Source organism: Mycteria americana, chromosome 1 (assembly GCF_035582795.1).
Source record: "Mycteria americana isolate JAX WOST 10 ecotype Jacksonville Zoo and Gardens chromosome 1, USCA_MyAme_1.0, whole genome shotgun sequence".
NCBI classification, from domain to species: Eukaryota; Metazoa; Chordata; class Aves; order Ciconiiformes; family Ciconiidae; genus Mycteria; species Mycteria americana.
Genome location: NC_134365.1, coordinates 60,876,594 through 60,897,194, shown reverse-complemented (window position 1 = coordinate 60,897,194; position 20,601 = coordinate 60,876,594). Strand labels below are relative to the sequence as shown.

General features: G+C 40.1%; 1 protein-coding gene across 3 annotated transcripts; it reads left to right on the top strand.

Moving 5' to 3' along the window:
• Positions 1-384: 384 nt before the first annotated feature.
• On the top strand, positions 385-20,170 carry PWP1 (PWP1 homolog, endonuclein). Of its 3 annotated transcripts, XM_075501769.1 has the most exons (15): positions 385-504; positions 590-648; positions 3,073-3,227; positions 3,658-3,743; positions 5,986-6,082; positions 7,709-7,819; positions 8,567-8,697; positions 10,086-10,159; positions 12,337-12,433; positions 13,334-13,395; positions 15,186-15,297; positions 16,322-16,412; positions 17,271-17,392; positions 17,927-18,032; positions 18,752-20,170. In XM_075501769.1, the coding sequence occupies exons 1-15, from the start codon at positions 439-441 to the stop codon at positions 18,865-18,867; spliced, it is 1,485 nt and encodes a 494-aa protein (XP_075357884.1). In that variant the 5' UTR covers positions 385-438; the 3' UTR covers positions 18,868-20,170. The 3 variants fall into 3 exon arrangements, with proteins under 3 accessions (XP_075357884.1, XP_075357902.1, XP_075357893.1); XM_075501787.1 differs by lacking the exons at positions 385-504; positions 590-648 and adding an exon at positions 757-1,101; XM_075501778.1 differs by lacking the exons at positions 385-504; positions 590-648 and adding an exon at positions 1,130-1,487.
• Positions 20,171-20,601: the final 431 nt, after the last annotated feature.

Below are 20,601 nucleotides of genomic sequence, written 5' to 3'. Positions count from 1 at the left end.
GAAACCGAGCGTCCGTCACCCCTTGGCGCAGGGGTGCAAACAGCCCGGGCGGCCCGGCGGAGCCCTGAGGCGCTAACAGTTGCTCGCCCACCTCCCCTCAACGGCCCCGCAGGCCCCGCCCCCAGGCCCCGCCCCTTCGCCCCCCAGGAACCTCCCCCTCTCAGGCCCCGCCCCGCTGAAGGCCAGAAACCTCTTCCCCCTGTAACCACGCCCCTCCCCTCCTTCCGGGCTTTCCCGGCGCTCGAAGATGACCTCACGCGGCTCTGTCTCCGCCCCTTCCGTTTTTCACCGGCGTTGCAAGCGGAGCCCCCATCCGCCACGTCACTCGCGGCGCGCCGGAGCTGCTCGCACGTGCCGCACCGCACCGCACCGCACCGCACCGCACCGCACCGCACCGCACCGCACCGCACCGCACCGCACCGCTCGCGTGCCGCCGCCATGAGCTGCCCCGTGACGTGCGCCGCCTGGGTGCGCTGCGGCGTTGCCAAGGAAACGCCGGACAAGGTGGGGGCAGGGGCCGGGCCCAGGGACCCCAGCCCGCCCCCGCCGCCCCCCGCCGCCCTCACCCCTCTCTGTGTCCGCCCCGCAGGTGCAGCTCAGCGAGGAGGAGCTGAAGCGTCTCATCGAGGAGGCCCAGGACAGGCTGGGGTGAGCCGGGGAGCGGGGCGGGGGCGGGCGGGGCGCGTCGTGTCGTGTCGTGTCGTGTCGTGTTGTGTCGCGTCGCGTCGCGTCGCGTCTGCCGGGCTCTGCTGGAGACGGGGCTGGAGCCCCCCGGGCCTTTCCGCTGACAGAGCTGTGGAGGGGAGGGGGCGCCCCCGGGCACGGGGAGAGCTCGGGCACCAGCCCGCCCCGCAGGCCGGGGGGGGCCGCTGAAGGCCCGGCTTGGGAAGCAGGAGCGAGCAGTGGAGAGCGGCACCAGCCAGCACGGGTTCCTCCTGAAGCGACTGTGTCAAGTGAGCCTGACGTCCCGGAGGGTCGTTTGTCTGGAGAGTGAAAGGAGAGACGTCGGACGGAGCATACACGGCCTTCGTCGTGAGTGGGACAACATGGGTTGTGTTCCCATGTGGTTCTTCAGGTGTCAACCGTGTGCCGTCAGACTGGGTGAGCATTTCAGGTGAAGCTGCAGAGACCCGTTTGGGGCCCAGTCCTCGCTGGAGTTGCCATTCCCGCCTAGAGTGCGGAAAAAAGAACTTGGGTTTGTAACCATGGGTGCTTTGGAGATGTGGCAAACCGAGATGGAAGTCCCAAACTGTCTGTGAAAAAGTGGATGCTGAGGGTGAAACGTTACAATCTAAGCGAGTCTGGAGGCGACAGTGGAGCTCGGAACGACTTGGTATTTATGCTTTGGCAGAAAAGGCAAAACATCACCCAGGGGTGCATTTATGGTTCACATATGAAATGGGAGACATCATGACTCTCCACTCAGCACTAAAAGTCCTTGGTTGTGTAGCTGTGTTAAGTTTTGTTGCTCTGCTTTTAAGAAAAAGGTAAACTAACATGAAAAGAATAACAGATGTGACTGATTTAGGAAACATAATCTATGGAAGACAATGAAGAAATGGCTCTCTTTTGTCTAGAAAAAGATGAGGTATTGAGGTCTTATGCCATTTTCTGGCCTTTTTCAGTTAGATCTGTTCATAGATTTAGGCTTCTGATTCTGTTTCAGCTATGTAGGGTGTGTGGTTGTACCACAGTACATATGGTTGAACAGATGCAACAGATAGCAGTAGAAGCTTTTATAGTTGGGTGAATATTATCCATCCCATTTCTATTAGATGGATCTGGGACTTTAGTGCTGAACAGAGTGTTTTGTCCCAGAATATGTTTTGTTCTGATTTTGTTTTTTAAGGGTTCCAAAATCATCTTAAATGTTTGGAAGATTCTTACTTTATGTTAATTTCTTAACCGATTATGTTTAATGTTTTCTGTTATCTGTGGTGTTACTCGTTTCTCCTTTATGCGTGTGAACTTCTGTTTTTTTGAGTGGATTCCTTTCTCTTGCAATTTCAAAAACATGGAAAGATTTGAGGTGCTGTTTGTTAGTAATTATGCATTCTGTTAAACTTCAGCATGGAAATTTAAAGACCATCCGTAACAACCAAAGGGGTTATGATCTCTTTATAACGTCTGGTACTTTGTAGAATTTGTTACAACACCAGTCACTTTTTTTCCTGTGCAAAGATCACAAATCAGACTCAGATTTAGAATCTCTAATTGTCTTGTTACCAGTTTTTACACTAGGAAAAACTGGTAACGTGAAGCGTTTATTTTACTGAACAGATTATAAAAATAGGTTTCTGTTATTTACTTTAGAACATATCTATGAGAACTGTCTTGGCTCATTGTTGCCTGGGAATTTTGCATGCAGAAGGACAGAAATACAGTGTATTCAGCAGGGATAAGTTCCTGTGGAGCACGCTTCATTGAGACATCTGAGATGTCTGTTAAGTCCTCAGCCAATGTTTAATGTACACTTCCTTCTACTGAATTCCTTGCATACAGAATTGTTGCCATGAAAGTTCTGAGTTTTCTAGATGTTGCATAGTTTACCCTGTAAGAAGTAATCCACAATATGTCCCTACCTAATGAATGTTATGTTGTTTTTTCTTCTAATGTAAGTATGGGAAATATGAGGAAATAAGGTCTTAAAAATCTTGAAGAAATTCAAGAGCCATTACACATGACAGGGCCTGTGGGTAGGGGAAAAAAAAAGAAAGGTATGAATTGAACACATGCACAGAAGTGAGGTTTAGAGCATTGTATCCACAAAAAAAAGGGTAAGAGAAGGGGATTTAGACATGCAGTTTAGCCCTGTTGAGCAAAATTTGTGCCAGATTTTGTCATTAAAACTTTGAAGGAAAAACTTTCTCTGGAAGCCTGAGAATAATGGTGCCTTGTATTTTGGGAAAAGATAGGAAAGGAGTGAATGGATTTCCAAATTATTGGCATGAAGACTTGAAGCCCATGTGAACAGCCAGGATTCTGAAATCTTGTCAGCAGTCCCCTAAGCAATTACCTGGAAGCGTTCTAAATGTCTGTCACAGCTTCTCAGGGTTGTGTATCTTTAAACAGGGATGGCGCTGATGATAGCAATGAAGGCCAGATGACATATGGCATGAATGTAGCCATTCCTGGCAGAGCTAAGTCTTCTCATAAAAATGAAGACCCGTCTGATGATGAACTGGATGAATATGATTTGGAAAACTATGATGAAGAGGAATACACAGGTAAGAAAAATTTAAATGTCAGATATGCAGTGTAGGTGATGCGCCTTTTCACTTCTTGTTGTACTCAAGACACTAGTATCCTAAAACTACACAGTGCTATGTTTCAAATGCTGGAAATTCACATTTTTACTTATTTGCTTGTCCCAGTTTTGGAAGTTGTTTAGTGAGTGAAACAATTTAGTGTCCCCCTCCCTGACACTAGAACAGGAAAGACTGTCACTCCCCCTGCTGTAGTGCTGGAGCAGAGCAGCAGAAGTCCCTGAAAGCACTAAGCAATTTAGCTTACTGAGGTTCTTATGTTTGGAACTTGGAAGTTCATTGAGCCCACTCCTGATATTTTGCAATACAGGTAAAACAGGTATTGGTACAGGAGTTTCTAACTTCACCTGTCATTGACATGTATAAAAAATGTTCTGAAATTCCCATCTAGGTGATTTAAAACTTGAAGACTCTTTGGCTGCTCTGGCAGTATATGGCAGTAATGATCATGATCCTTACATCACCCTAAAAACCACTGTAAGTACTATAAAAATGTTAAATATATTAAACAGCATAAACTTAAAAATCAGTTAAATTTTCCACACTGCCTTAGGGTTTGTAAGTGCTTGCAGTCCTTTCCAAAGGGGTGCCAGATTTTGATCAGATGGAACTCTTTTCTTTTAAAGTTGCTTTGTGCAGTCCCCTCTACGTGTGCTTTTTATGTTTAAGTCAGATGTTAAGGCGAACTGGCTCATGATTTAAGCCAGATGCTTCTGTATGTGGAGGTGGTTTGTCACCTGTCTTCTAGGACCCAGAAAATGCTTGAAGAAATAACAAATCTCAGTATCAGAGGCCACTAACGACCCAACTTAGAAAATTTCCCAGATTGCAAGACTCTTACACCTTCCACCTGTATTAGTTTCCACCAAGTGTCAGATGGGGAGCATCTTTGCAGGAGCTGGCTTCATAGGAGCTCTGCAGGGGGTGAAGAAGTCTCTGGCTGTAGTCTAACACAAGCTAACTATCTACAGTGCTGTCCTGTTATGCAGCCTGTTTTGTCTTTTTCTGGTGAACAGGGATGCAGCATGCAAGACATGAGGTAATCCTTCTACTCTACTTAACATCGGTATTGTCTTAGCTAGAGTATTAGGTGCCTCTTCAGAAAGGATATGGAGAGATTCCAGAGAATATCCTGCAGTTTAGTTCAGGATAGATTGCAACTTTTAATTAATTTGATTTACACGGAAAGATTGTAGAAATCAGTCACAAGGTGAGGTTGTGTGAGAAGAGACAACGTAATCTAGAGACTGTGTAATCTAGGAGAGATTATGATCACCTGGGGCAGGGTGATGGAGTAGGTAAATTTTTGAGACCTTCTAACCGTAAAGTTTCTGAGATTTTTCTGGGTGCTGTCCTTTCTATACTATTTTGGATTCTTTACAAAGCTAGTAAGACTGAAAGAAAAGAGTAGCTGTAGGCTTCTACCACAGCTTCTAGTTTGTGTGTCAGGGGACTTTGTCAAACATGTGGTCTCAGACAAGGAGTTGTGATGGTGAATTCACATACTGTCACAAAGCTCAAGGAGGAAGGCATACATCTTTAAAACAAGTTCACTTGCTATGTGCACTTTGCGGCACTGTATGTTTTCTCTGTGTTCCACTGATTGTTTGATGATTTGCTTGCTCCTGTGTACCAGTAGAGGAGAGAAACGCTTTAAAAGTGATTTCTATAGTCAAAGAGGTACTTGCCGAGGGACTCGGGGAGAATATGAGCTGCATTTATTCTTTGTCAGAAAAGCTAACTTTCTTCCAGATGTAGAAAAAGTGAACACCTTTTTCTCAGGCCTTTCTTCCTACACTGAAGTCCTTTCCTCACATTCTGAAGAATACTTTTTAGTGCTTCAACATGCATTTAATGTTGTCTTTTGCTATTTACTACTAGTACTGTTGCAGACTAAGTACTGTGCAGCATTAAGTTGATTAATTCAAAGAATTGCAGTACTTGATAGAATTCAAATATTGAAAAGATGCTTGAAGTGAATAAAAAAAGAAATCAAAAGCTTGCAACAGGAAGTCCAAAAAGTCTGGTATGTGTTGTATATTTGAAGGATGGTACTCTGTTTGTGTAAGACTATTGACTTTTATGTACGGTTCTTAGTTTTCCGCTAACAAAAATTCCCTGAATGCCTTCCATTCCTCAGTAACAATGAAAATTAGATGAGAGGTTACATCTGTTCTGGTACAGCTGAATGCCCACTATAGCCGTAGGCAGTACTTTTCTGGAAATATTTTCCAGAAAGTAGACAAAGCTTTAATGCTCTTGGAATTGTTTTCTGGATGTGAGGAGCAGTTACAATATGCTTATTGTATAAAAAGTTGTTACCCTACATAAATGCTCAAGGCATGAGAGCACAAGGGAAATAAGCTATGTATGTGGACTTCTGGTGGTGATTCTCTTTTCAGCAATGGCTGCATCATGGTAGCCTCAAAAGATGGTTTCATATTTGGTAATTGAACATCTCTCTAAATCCACCTAGGTCCAAACAGTCCTTCTGTCTATATAATAACTATTCAATCTCTCCATAATTGAGTCTGGTTCCTGTCTTTTTCTGTTTACCACCATAAGATGGTTTTAGGCGGGTGGGCAGCAGGGTGTTGGGTTTTGAGTGTTTCCAGTTATGGTTAAAAGTTATTACTGATTCAGCCTTTTGAACGTGTGTCGTTTTGTGCATTTATGTGCTTTGCTTAACACCCATTGTCCTCTCCTTTTTGCTGTTCAGGATCAGTATGAACAGGAGGACTTTTTGATTAAGCCCAGTGACAATCTTGTCCTTTGTGGCAGAACTGATAAAGACTACTGTAGTTTGGAGGTCCATGGTAAGTAACATAGGATTTATTCCTTACAGTGAACTTAGGGAAGATGTCTCGCCTATCCTGTTCCATATGGCTGTGTAGAAGGGGGGGGAGAGGTGTTTTTTTTGAAGTCCTTTTCTCCCCATCTGCCCCATGTGTTTTGTCCTCTTTCCTACATCATGGTGCTTTAGCCACTTTCCAGAACTAGTGTATTTAATGTGGAGTTCCTGTTATTTAGAGGATAGTGTGCCTTTATCAGGCCGTATAGCATTTCCTTTCCTTATTTCATTTCTAATGACACTTAGAAAATACTATGGCATTTTTATTCTCTGAACATACGATCTTTCTTCCAAACAGTCTTACTTTCCATATCATGCAAGCTTCCTCTAGTGGTTTGTTGTGGTTTTTTGTTTTGTGGTTTTTTTTTTTTTTTCCTCCTCCCCCTTGCTTTCTTCTTGCTTCTTTAAATGAGGTTTCCACTGCTAGGAGTGGAAGAATCGGCACCTTTATTGTCTTGTTTTAGAAGAGGTGACCCTTAATAAGGTCTGAATACCACTTGTTCTAGAGATGGGTTTAGTTTTACTGTGTAAAAGATTTTTCTGTTGCAGCAAGGAGTACTACTGAGTGTGCTGAAGTTACCAGCTTTTCTTACGGTGGTTCTTTGGGGGAATGTTTCTGGCTACTTCTGCCATGGTGCATGTTTCTGCAAGCAAAGTATTCTGTTTTGAGAAAACAGCAAGACCAAAGTGTTTGAAGGCATCTCTTCAGATACCATCATCTAGCATCTTCTGTATCTGGAGATGTTTACAAATTTTATTAACTGTGTTATTTTCCCTGTATAAACTTATAAAACAATAGCACAGACTTCTGCAGTTTATAACATTAGGTAGCCCTTAGTTAATTACTAAGACTGCTTAGTTAACTGAAGACTTTAGATAGTATCTGAACATCTGTCACATGCACTTAAAAACAGAACAGTGATTTTGTGTGTGTGATGATAGCATTTTATTAAAATAATTAATGTGTTTTACCTGCTATCCAGTTAGTAAATTCTTTTATTATAAGGAGAAAAATATCTGGCTACAGGGAATGCTGTGTTTAGTATATGATGGCTTTACCAAAACTTTTCCTGTATCTCAGTTACAACCTGCTAAAGGTAACTTCATCTGACTTCTTCAGGTTCCTCTAATTTGAAAACGGTTTGTCTTTTACCTTCATTTCCCCTTTGATTGCATCTGGAATTATTTCGGTTTTTTTTTAAATTGCTGATTCTGTAAAATGAATGTCTAAACCTTCATTAACGTATCCTGGTGTAGAAAGTGGTGGTGGTGGATAAGGAGCATCTGTTTTAAAGTGATCTTACAAAGTAGCATAGTATGCTAGGAATAAAGTGTCTAAGCTTTGCTGAACTCGTCACTTCTTTATCTGAAGTACACAGCAGTATGTTTGTTTGTTTTGTGTAATTCTGTGAGGCATAACATTAGTACTTGGAGGCTCTGGCCTCTACAGTAAAACTGAACACACTGAATTTACATTCTAGATCTTGGCAATTTAGTGTTTGCCACATCTGCCTTTTGCGGAAGTGAACTGTTTATAGTTGCTTGCTTTTCCTCTTCACTGATGTCTTGTATATCTTTAATTCTTTTTCAGTTTATAATCATGAAGAGAACTCATTTTATGTACATCATGATATTATCTTGCCTGCTTACCCTCTAAGTCTGGAGTGGCTGAATTTTGATCCTAGTCCCGATGAATCACTAGGTAAATTACAAAGGATACTGTAAACGTCCAGTTAAATAATTTTTGCTTGAAAAGTATATAAATGTAATGTTTCCACTAAATAATTTCCTCCAGTGGTATGAACAGAAATAAAACCAAGATACAAAGATGGAAAAACTGACTATCACTTTTTTTGGTTTGGTGATAGTCATCTTAGTGATGCTGCCATAACGAATGATTTGACTAAAACACTGGTTTTATTACAAGTAATTAAGTTATTGTCAATTAGCAGACCAGAGCAAGCTCTTCTCTAATCTGCTTTATTTTCCATTTGCAAATGAAATGTTGCTTTTGTTCAAAATCATTATGGCCAATGCAGTTGATTAACTGTAAAACACGGCAAAATTTATATGTATTTATGTATTTAGTAACCTTTTTCCTGCGTTTTTCAGATTTTTTTTTTTCTCCATAGCACAGGGAATGTGGTTTTGGTTTTTTTTCCCTTAAAAAACCAAACAAAACATGGAACTTTGTAAAGCTTCTTTGAACAGTTACTTGTACTGAAGGGAAAATGTATTGGAGAGCAAGTAAATTTTTTTCTGGCAACATCTGCTGTCAGTTGATATTTTTAAATTGCTCCTTGTCAGTTATAATCATCAAAGATGTTCAAATAGAAGATTCTGGCACATAAGTTTTACTTAATGAAAGAAATAAGCAACAGCTGGATTGCCAAATATGCTGTTTTGTAACTCTAAATAAATGTGGTTGCATTTGGGTTTCTGCTTGTAGGAAATTATGTTGCAGTGGGTAACATGACCCCAGTTATTGACATTTGGGACCTTGATATAGTGGAATCCTTAGAACCAGTCTTTTCTCTTGGAGGCAAGAAAGAGAAAAAGAAGAAGAAGAAAGGAGGGAAAGTAAGTATTGCAAAATTATTTATCTGGTTGGATGGAGGAAACTTAGAGCAAGGATAATGTCGTTATTACTTTTTTCCCTACACTGAAAAAATCATAGATAATCTGGTTTAATTCCGTCTGTCGTGTTGAAAGATGGTGTTTAGACAGGTTACAGAAAATAATGTCATGGTTGTCTGCGATAGCTTAAAATTAGTATTTTCCTATGACTCAGAGAGTTGAAAAGGCATTGAGCAATAAAGGACAAGGTTGACATTAATAAAATACATTTACTCAGGATTCACCTCTGTTAGCTTTATGTATCTAAAATTCAAGCATATTTTAAGCTAGTTATCGAGATTGTCTAAGGTGAATGCATAGAGACACCCACAGAAAATGGTTGAGTTTCTTTTAGTGGACTGCACAGAAAACCTTAACTACCAAAGAGGAAGAATGGGGTTTAGACTGGATGCTAAGTTATGTGAGATGAATCTGACCCTCATTGTATGCCTGAATGTGTTATGATTTGTCCAAATTCTTTGGTGTGTAAAACAAGTACAGAAGATAACATAACTTAAATCTTCTAGATTTTGCTTATAGTAGATGCTTCAGGAAGTGCTTAAAGACTCCCTAGAGTAAATAGGGAAGGCGAACACTGGGTATATAGCTAATCTTGGTTTCCGAAATGAAGAAGTGCTGCACTGTTAGTCAGCTAAAGAACCACTCTGTGTAATTGACAAGGGGGTTTACTTCTTGAGCTCTCAGACTTTCTGGTTTTAAAAACAATAGAAAAAAAATCCTTGGAAGGCGAATTTTTTCTGTGAAACTTACTTCTGAATATCACTGAGTTATGAGAATTGCTGTTTAACATACCATTCATAAATGTTACCTCAATTTGAAATGCTAATTGTTCTCTGTATGGATAATTAAAGCCTGGAATTAAGAACAGAAGAAGAATGGGGTGGCTTATGGGTGGTTTCCAGTTGCTGTCCCAGTAAACTTTGAAGCTTAACCATTTCAAATTAGAATTTGTAGGAGCTGGCAAGTTACAAGGACCTAAAGATCAGTTAATTGGGAGGAGGGAGAGGGAACTGCCAGGAGTGTTTAGAAAGAAGCTGAAGAAGAAGCTGCACATTAGCTGGAGACAATGAAATTTCTTCTACTAGCCTGAAGGGAGTAAACAGTTCTGTAAGACCACTGGCTGTGAATGGAGCAATCTGAGATCTGGGGTGGGAGGCGAGGTGCAGGTACTGCAGAGACAGTTCTATCAAAAGCCTTGTTGCAGCAAGTGAGAATAACTTAAAACATGAAGTTGTTTGTGAAGGCATTAAGGAGTTCATACTAATGTGTTGTAATGCTTGATTTCTGTTGAAGCTGTAATTTTCAAAAGCATGTTGTGTCTGCATACACAGAGTTTATCTTCAGAAGGGACAGTGAAAGGACATACTGATGCTGTGCTTGATCTTTCATGGAATAAACAAAGCAGGTAAAAGAATACTTGAGTAACAATGGATGGTTAGAAATTTGTATACTTAATTAGGCGTACATTTTCCACACAAATCCAAAATCTTGTGTAGTATAACATTGAACTTGAAAGCAGTGCTGAAATGAACCAATTCTCAAAAATACACCCCCCCCCCTTTTTTTTTTTAACTAGAAGTCTTGATTTATTTTTTTAAAACACCTGTATGTTGCTGCAGAGCACTTTTTACTCGCAAGTTGTCCAGATGAGGGCAGGACTAAGGTGGGTCTAAGCCATTTGTTATATCAGCTACATTTAAGCTAGATGCACAAATTGGAGAAGCAGAAGGGCTGCCCTGATCTGTGCCAATCTGCCAATGACCGAAAACACCATTTCAACAGATAGACTTACAGAAGAAAGTCCTTGCTATGCTGGTTTTTTTCCTCTGGCTTTTGCCCCAGAGCTGTGAACTGAAAAGAGAGTGTAAAAGCCCTGATAGCACAGTTATAGAAATGCCTCTGACCTTTGGGTTATCCCAGGCAGAGAGAATTCCCTGTTGCCTGAATGAACTAGCAATGAAGTGCTGCTATTGAAGCAACACAAAGCTGGCCCATCTTGGGGGAGAGCTCAAGGACAATGTGCTGACTGAAATAAAGATGCTGCTATTTTTTATCACTTAGGTGGTTTTTAACAGTTCAGCTGTCAGAGGATCCTCAGAATGGGCCTTGAAACTGTTCCAGTCAGACACAGGCTGATTCCCCCCCCCCCCCCCATCCCCCCCCCCTTCCCCCCCCCCGTGCTGTCATAAGTGTCTCTGAAGATAGACGTAGTGAACTTCGCATACTCCTGATGAGCAGGTGTAAGCCTTCACTTACAATGCTTTGTTGTCTAGATACTGAAGAAGGAAATGCCCCATAGACATGCAGTAAATGTACATAAATTGCACTCCTAATTTATAGTGCGTTGTCTATTCTTAAATTATACGTATGTACAGAGTGGTAGTGATCATTCCATCAGTGTTACAAAAGAGTAGCTTTCATGTACCTCAAAATGGTTATCTGGTGATAATATAGAGACAAGTTACAAAAATTACCGCTACAATAATTAAGTGTCTGGAATGCATAATTCTGTAGTGTGCTGAGTTATGAACTCATTGATACTGGTCAGTCTTTCAGGAAATAAAAACAGCCTTGAAGTGGGAAGCTTACGGGCAAAACAAGGAAATCCTTGGAGCAGCTATATTTAAATGTTTTGTTGTTGGTTTGGTTTTTTTTAAGTAAGACATACTGTGATAGCTCTCTGTAAATAACTTTCTGCCTGTAGGTCATAATGATGTTACTGTAAAATGTTCTCATAGCCTTCACTATGCATTTTCTTAACTTTCCCTTGAAACATTGTTTGGGAGAACTGTTTGCAGGAGAATGCTAGGTCTTTCAGTCAGAAACACTTGGTTAGTATTAAAAAAAAAAAAAAAAAGGTGTGGGGGGAGCCATTTCAATTGGAAACAGCTTGTTGAGGTAATAGATCTGTTTTTAAGAGCAGTGGTAGCAATTGTACTGTGTATTTGACAGGCCTTTGGGAATGTTTTGAGTATTTTTTCTGATTAAACTTCTAAACTGTGTATTTATTGCTTTAACACAATTGGTCAAATTTAAGTTGAAATGTGGGGTCTGAAAACTAACTAAAATGTTAGGGTTCCTTTCAGCATTCTATGAAGGATGTACAGTGGTGGGTTTTCAGTAGTTAGATAAACACTCAGATATTGGAGAGCAAAATACTTTAAAACCAGATTTGTCTGGCTCTTGGCTGTATGCGTATGCAAATAAAACTAAGTTGCATAGGTAATGTTTAAAGATACTACGTTAATGTCAAAGGAAAGGACGTGCTTAAAAGCCTTTTTTGCTTTGTTTTGTTCAAGAAATCTTCCAGTAAATGATATTTTAAGTGATTGGGGGGGGTACAAGCAAAACTGTCACTTATTATTATAAGTGTTGTACTAATGTAATATACCCTGTTTGTAGTCTTTGCTTGTAACTTAGAATTACTTTCAGGGAGTTATCCCTCAAGCTTGAGATATGTAGTCTATAGACAGAGTGTACTTGATCTCAGAATCAGGCTCTGTATGTATTTTGGATTTTTGACCATTATTTGTTTGTATCTGTATAAAGATTTTTAAAACTTTTTTTTTTATACATTATCAGGAATGTTTTAGCAAGTGCGTCTGCTGACAATACTGTGATTCTGTGGGATATGTCTGTGGGTAAGCCAGCAGCCAGCCTGATGCTACATACAGACAAGGTATATAATAATTGCTATGTTTCTTCCACTGTAAAATACAGAGAAAAAACAACTGCAGTTTTTCATTAGCTGCTTTGTAGTGAACCCTTAGAACAAGAATTCTGTAATTTTCTAACAACTGTGCAGAATTCTTTAAATTTCTGAATTAGTTGCTTTGGCAAACACCACCGTATTTGCTTTTAAAAACGTTATTTCACTTATCCTTTAGAAAGTTTGCAAAGATTTACAGCAGATTTTAAAATGCCTTTTGTGTGAAAGCCCTGATGGTTGGGAATCTAACAGTGCTGGTATAAGGTACAAAAACTAGATCTCTGAGCGTAGGTCAAACTGTAACTCTCTCTTAAAGGAAACAATGAGTATTGGTTACAGTTTGTTCTAGGTAAGAAAGGTTTAAAATAAATGATACTAAAATACCATGGTGATGGGTACTTCAGAAATTAATTCATCTCATAGTAATTAAAATGTGAAAGTTAGTTATTAATAGCTATAACCTTATTTTGCTGTTAACAAAGTCACTGCCCTTGGCAAACTCCTGATTTTCATTTTTTGCTAACATCTGCATTTTTTCCCAAACTGGAAGCAGCTATTCTTTTACCTCCTTCAGCTTATTTTTTTTAACATCTAGGGCAGAAAGCGGGCATGTGGTTCTGTTCAGTGAAATTAAATTGGAAAATATCTTGTTTCCACTGGGTGGGGGTGTTTGAAATAAAAATAATGTGCATCTCTTGCACTGTTTATGAGAAATCTGAGTATCAGCAAGCTTAATAGGAGGGTTTTCTGGGGGGAAATGTGCTGGTTTTGGGGAGGGGAGGTTGTGCTCTGTTTGTTCAAAGAAAGTTCCTGTATATGTGTGTGTTATCTCAATGCTTATTTTTTAAAATAAAATCTTCTGTTATCTAGGTCCAGACATTGCAGTTTCATCCATTTGAAACTCAGACCCTTATTTCTGGATCTTATGATAAGTATGTTGGGGTAATATTTTAAAATGTTACACATAGAGAGGGTATTGGTATTGAATTAAGCCCGTTGAGTTGCCTTGTGTTTTCCTTTTCATTTGCTTATAACTGTGCCAAATTTGAGTAATGCTATTATTTTTTTCCAGTAAGGTAGCCAGGTTTGGCCACATATGTGGCCAAAATGTAGTTTTCCTTACCTCTTTCTCAGGACTAGCTAAATCCTTTAACCATCTGGACTGACATTTTCTGTGCCAGGTGTCTGCTCCAAACTGAATTTATTTCTTAATTTGGCCTTATGGCATTTTCTGCATTGGGAATGTGTCACTGATCCTTCCTGTGAAAACTTGTCAAGGTTTTGCCAAGCTGTAAGACCAGGGTGGGGGCATGAGGGACTTTAAAATCCCAGTCCGCTCTCGACAGCCTCTGTTGATAGGCATGCCATAACCCAAGCATAACAGGCTATCTCCTGTGATTGCAGCTTGGAGATGCTGCGAAATGGTTTGTGTCTGCACACTTGGACTAGCTCTGTGGCTGCTAGTTTTTATAAGCTCTGCCAGCCAAAAAACTCTCCCATCTCCTAGGGGTAACTTTTTATTTTTTGTTCTATAACCATGATTTTTTAATGTCAATTTTTTTTATTCTGCTTTTAAGACTTTGTCCTTGTTTTAAAAGTATTTAAAGACTTGTCAATCTTTAGCCAAGACTTTATGTCCTCTGGCTTGTATTATGCTCTTGCTACATCTGCTTAAGTAAAAGTGTGGGAGAAAAACCTTTTATTGTTGTTAGGATACTGCTTCTGTCCACTTTCCTCGCCCTTGACTTCATTCTGTAAAAATAAGAAAAAAGTCCAAACACCGAGACCAGCTTCTCGATCCCTTTTTAGCTAGTCCTTTGATCCCACGGACACGTATAAACCAGTGTACTGTCTACAAACTAGTAGACTGCCTTTGTGGATTTTTCCTGTAAAGCTTCCCAGGACCACAGGCTATTCAGTGAATATTGGCAGATGCCTTCATAACCTGAAAGTCAGACCGTTAAAAATTGCATATGTACTAAAACTACTGTTGTAAAATGCCTGGTAAAAGAACTGAGAAATCTAGATCACATTTCTTTGGCTTTAATTATAGGATAGAGTGGGAGTGGGTTACACTGTGGATGTAAATTGTGGTGAGATGTTGCGAGAGTGACATCATCGCTCCTTTCTTGCATTTGCATCCAGGAGCTTTTTGAGTTGGGACAGATTCTGCTGCCACTGGGCTGAGCAAAAGCCTGCAAAGAATCCCAGAGGACGCACTAACTCCCATCTGCTCTTTCTCCTTTTCAGAGTAGCATTTCCCTAACCACTTGTAAAGATTAATTTTTTCTATTAAAGCATATTTGAAAATGTTTGTATATGTATCACAAATTGATTTCCTAATTAGTGCATTATTTTGAACAGTCATTACTTGACTTTACTGAAGTCTGTTCATAATTAAGTGATATATTTGCATAATTATGGTCTCCTGTATGATAAGTATCTTATGTATTGAGCAAATTCATGCTCTGTTTGCTTAAATAGAACGGCTGTTTGTAACCAAGATGAAACTTTGAAACATACGGAAAAAGCTTGTACTTATCTGGGAAATTTTCATCTGTTACTGAGTTGGAAGACTAAATAGTGAAGTTGTTTCCATTTTAATTTTTGTATTGTAGTTTACATGGACCTTTTGTAGATGCCAGTGGTAAAACAAACTTCATAAAGTATTCTGCCGTGATTTTTTTTTTTCCCCTTAATTTCCTATCCCTTTTTTCCATAGATCAGCTGTGCTGTATGATTGCAGAAACCCACAAGATAACCATCGAATGTGGCGGTTTAGCGGTCAGGTTGAAAGAGTAACCTGGAATCATTTTTCACCTTGTAATTTCTTAGTGAGTACATGCTCTTCTATTCTTGGTCTGTTGACTGTTGCCTTTTTGTGTTCATAATGTTTCTGAATCATATAATGGACCTGATGGACAGTTGGACTGTTGGCATTGCTTATTTTAAAAATGCAGTGTGTGGGAGGATGGTTTTAGGTAGTTTTTTCAACAAGTGTATCGAGACTAGCTACTTAATTGGTATCTTCATTATGACAGTAGAAAAGGAATTGATGCTGATGCGTTTTCACTCCAGAGGTGGCTTCTTTGCCATGTTGTTATATTGTTCAGTGGCTGGGATACATTTTCCTTTCCATAGTTGCTGTTGTGTCTCATGTAATGAGGCAGTTGCAGCTGAGAAGTAGCTAATTAGAACCAAGATCCTGAATATTAACTCAGTGTTTCAAATCAGCACTAGAGGGCACTGTTGTCCTAGCTGGTATAGAGTAAAAATACCTTGGTTTTGTCGAGATTTTTATGATAAAACTTTTAAACAGAATTTTAAAACAAATCTTTTTTTATTATCTCAGTGGCTGTCTAGTTCTCTGTTGCTTTGCGTACACAGCCAGCAAAAGCAGTTGCCCAGTTCTGTTGGGTTTATGATGTGGATATCTCTCAGTATAATCACATTTAGCTTTGCACAGGGCTATTATGCAGCTACAGGATGGCTCCAAAAAGTTTGAACTGACAGTTAAGAGATGAAAAGCTGTGTATTGCATTGCCTAACAAGAAAGCCAAGCTTAGTAGTGCAACCATCTTCAAAATACAATTTAAGAAATTTGTATAGGATTAAGCCTTCTGTGTAACTCCCTGCAGCATAGTGTAGGTATGTAGAATAGCTTGGGCACTAGCTGGATGGAGTCTGACTTTAGGGATGCGGAACTGTGTACACTGTGTAATATGCCCTACCGAGAAGTAGTGTAAGTCTGCCTCAAATCACAGGGATTTAATAGAGGGTGGGGTATTATTTCATAGGAGCTTTTTCTGAAATGAGTGACTATGGCTGTTTGTTTTTAAAATGTTGTGGTTTCCTTAGGCAAGCACAGAGGATGGCTTTGTGTACTGTCTGGATGCTCGTTCTGATAAGCCACTGTTTACACTGAAAGCTCACGATGAAGAGGTGTCAGGTAAATTGTCTGTGTGTTGTGTTTGTCCCCAGTGGTGACGCACATCTGGAAGATGTCTTTAACCAGTACGACTGAGGTGGTAGTGATTCCTTGGTTAACAAATGGAGAGTTGTGCATACTAATCATGGGTAGCTGGCGCATGAAACAAATCTCTGCTGAGAAGCCATTGTAAGCAAAGTATTTTAACAACAGTGAACTTTTCTCAGTGAATATCATGAATAAGCATGTCAAAACAGATCTGTTCACTTGGGACACACTCCTTGTGGTTTTTGGGTGAGGAAGAACAAAAACTATGCAATCTGGTCCAGGATTATGAACTATAATGTTTACCTCCTCTAGCCCTAATTATTGTATACTGATGTTCACTCTGGAGATGATTTGGGTATGGCCCACGGGAAGGTTTTCATGCTGCCTCCTTTAGGCTACTTTAATTACTTGGTCAGTGTAGGAACTAAATAGCAACTTGAAGCACCTGATTAGGTGTCTAAAATGAGATTGTATAAATATGCCCCATCGTCTTGGATAGCAAAAGAGATGGTCTTTGGCAAATGAATGAAGAAAACTACCTGGGGAAGCCAGATTATGTGAAGTAAGAAGCAGAAGAATAGCATCTTTGCACTGTTACTGTTGTTGGATTGAGAGACAAAATAGGCCTACTTTAAGTCAGTTTGCTCTCACTACAGGGAGTAGTGGCAGCATGAAACTTTCATTAACTTTTTGCTCCTTTGTGCTGGAACAGAGTTTAGTGTGAGGAGAATATTAGGTTTGGTCTCATGACTTCACTTCAAAATGTATTCTCATGTCTGTGACATAGTGGTTACGTGGTGCTCTCACACTGCCGCACTCTTAATCTTCCAGGGCTACAACTAAGCAGTCAGATCAAAGGGTGCCTTGTGACATCATCTGCTGACAAATACGTGAAAATTTGGGATATCCTGGGAGACAGACCAAGTTTAATCCATTCCAGGAATATGAAAATGGTAGAGTAATATTCATTTCTTGGTTCCAAGAAGGTTTACATATAAACTATGTCTGCTTAATCTTTTTTGTCTAACTTGAATCTTGTTTTACATAACGTAACATCTTAAAAAAAAAAATCACATCTGTGTATTCTGGGTAAATCATGCTCATTACAGTGCAGTATGCAGTTCGACATGTAATTGGCAGACTGCTTCAAAGCCTCAGACCTGAATACCAGACACAATGTTCTAAGTAGAACTATAGGTACTCCAATGTGTATCTGCCAGGTTCAAGACAAAGATGTGATTTACTGTTTGTAATTAGCAGCTCTTGACACTTTTACTTAAGCAGTGTAGCATAATACAAGCCAGAGAATGTAAAGGCTTGGCTAAAGATTGACAAGTCTTTAAATACTTTAACACAAGGACAAAGTTTCCGGAAACTTACAGAGCTTACATTTGTTAAAACTTGCTTGGTGAAAGTATTTTCAGATGACAAATTCATTTTAGGATGATATTTTTAAAAAAATCCTCCTCTTTCTGCCTCCCTCCCAGGGTGTTCTCTTCTGTGCGGCTTGCTGCCCTGACTTCCCGTTTGTTTTTGCCTTTGGAGGAGAGCGAGAAGGGCTGCGTGTTTGGGATATAAGCAAGGTTTCTGCAGGTAGCATTCTCATTTCTTTGAATCTTGTGGTTCTCCCCTTGCCCCCAGGGTGCATTTGTATATTCAGTAATGTATTGTGGCTCTGAGAGAAACTGTAGGTTAATATTTTTAAATACCCCAAGACTGCATATGTGTTCATGTTTTCAGCTTCAAAAAACGTGGGGTTTTTCTGACTTGGAGAACTGTGTTTGCCACATGATTTATTTTCTTGTAGCTGAAGTGCAATACCTATGTTTTACTTTTTTCTTAATGTTCCTAGTGTAATCGAGTATTACATTCTTGAGTACCTGTAGGAATAAAAGTGAGGGCTGGTTTTGATCGGTTGTTGTAGCTACATGTAACTAAATGGCATGAATTTTTAGAGAGAAGACTTGTAAGAGCTTGGTGGAAACCAGAGAGACTAAAATCAGAAATAAATTATTTAATGTTTTGCTCTACAAAACTCATCCATTTCACAGTACTTAAGGTACAGCAATTATGCACAAGGAAACCTCTAGAGATGCTCTGAGGGAGAGAGAACAGGACTTGTAATTTAAGTATCCTGTGTGGGAGATTGTTCTGACTTGTAAGGTTCAATTCCCTACTCGAGGTAAAGGGGAAAGCTTTAAAACTGCACCAGGTTAGGACTTCCATTCTGTGATCTTCACCATGCTATACCTGCTGTACTACTCTTGTCTCTGGAACAGTAACGTGTAAGCTGTCCCCTATCTGTGTTGCAGTGAATGAAGTTTTTGGAAACAGAGAGAGACTTGTTCTGGCTGGTGCCAACTCTGCGGCTTGCAGCTCCACAGCTGGCAGTAGCAGCAACGATTCAGAGGCAGCAATGGAATCATGATGGACTAGACATCACAAAATCAAAGTAATTAATGGGACTATGACTAACGTGCATTCTACAAATCGCCGTTTGGTGAGAGTTCATAGGAATGACTCTAGTGTCTTGCAGTCTGCAGGCTTCTTCATCTCAGACAAAGAAACATGGTGATGTGGTTAAGCTCTAAGTCAGCAGTTCTAAGTTCCTGCCTCTGTTACCGGCTTTGAAAGAGTAAATCCCTTGCTTTTGCCTGAGATGATGATCCTTGAAACAGGGGCTACTCTGTGTAAAGTTGATATATAAAATGAAATAAGTCACTAGAGAAGCGTCCTGCTGCTACCAGAAGTTTGTTGAATACTGCAAAGAAGGTAAATATCTTCTAAAAGCATAAGGAAAAATACTTCAGACAACAGTTGTGTAATAAATAAACAAAAGCTGAATGAAATGACAAGTGTAAATAGATAATTTATCCTTAATTTAAGGCTAGATTTACAGATTTCTAATACAGATTTTAAAAGTTCTTCTATGTAACTTTTTTTAAGTCTTAAGAGTATTTCTTGGGCAGTAAGTTGGAGTCCCTGAGTAGAATCTTGAAATGTGTTTGTAACACCTCAGATCACCAGTATCAAACCAGAAATATCCCAGCTGTATGCCATCAAGGGTTTCTTTTAGCTGGTTGCACAGCACCTGAAGCTTATTGATGGTGCCTGTGTTGCCTGTTCTTCAAGCTCCTAAAGTAATATATATAAAGAGAATTTGAACTGAAATAAGGAGCTACTACTCAGAAGAGGATGAGAGGCTGTCAGGACACAAAGTGAGGGTAGGGATCTCAGCTGGTCACCATCACTGGTGAAAGCTGTCAGTGTGATGTACTCATGTTCTTAACTCCTCCCAGGCATTCCTGCCTAAACCCACAGAGAAACATTTTGAGTATCAGCCTAACCACTGACTTAAACACTTTGTTTATAGCACCAGGAACCTAGTCAAGGAATGTGACTCAAACAATTTCCTCACCTTTAAAATGAACACCCAAGTGCCTTACCCCAGGCCAGAAGTTAAGTGACACTCTTACCCTCCTGTGAAGTGCTTCCCTCTCCACATACTGGAATGCGTCTGTGAAAGTGCTGCTGCTGCAAAGATGCCCTGGGTATTAAAGCAACTGGTATCAGAGCAGCCGTGGTGGCAGTGCATGTAGTTGACAAGATCTTACCACTGCTTTCCACCCTACTCATTGTAACTTATTCTGGTGAGGTAAAGCAGATAGATAAATTTTATCAGTACAAACTGCAGATGGGGAAAATGCAGGGCTGCAGGTTTCCTTCCCATCCCTTGATGGGAAGGCTTGATGGCTGCTTCTAGATCCAATCTAGCTGTTTCTGTCTGGTGACAGGTGTTTAGCATGGCTCTGCAGGAACCAGGTGTATTTTGGATGTGTTGGGATTCCTGCCTCAATCCTTTCTCTGCCAAGTAATAGTGAACAATGTGCGGACAACAAATGAACAACTGCTTTTGTGACACTTAAGAAGGTGAAGCACCAGAACCACCTCTGTTCAAGTTTTCCACTGAATAGCTGCAAGTTTTTCAAAGCTTTCATTTGAAATAAATGCTTTGTGTTAAGCTCTTTGAGGGTAGTAATTTCTGTGATCTCTATCTCTGGTATTAATTGGTACTGTAGCTCTAGAAGTTGCTTTTTGTTTTAGGAAGAAATTGCGTTACTGCAAGCGACACAACTTTCCCTTGACTAAACAAAATCCTTCA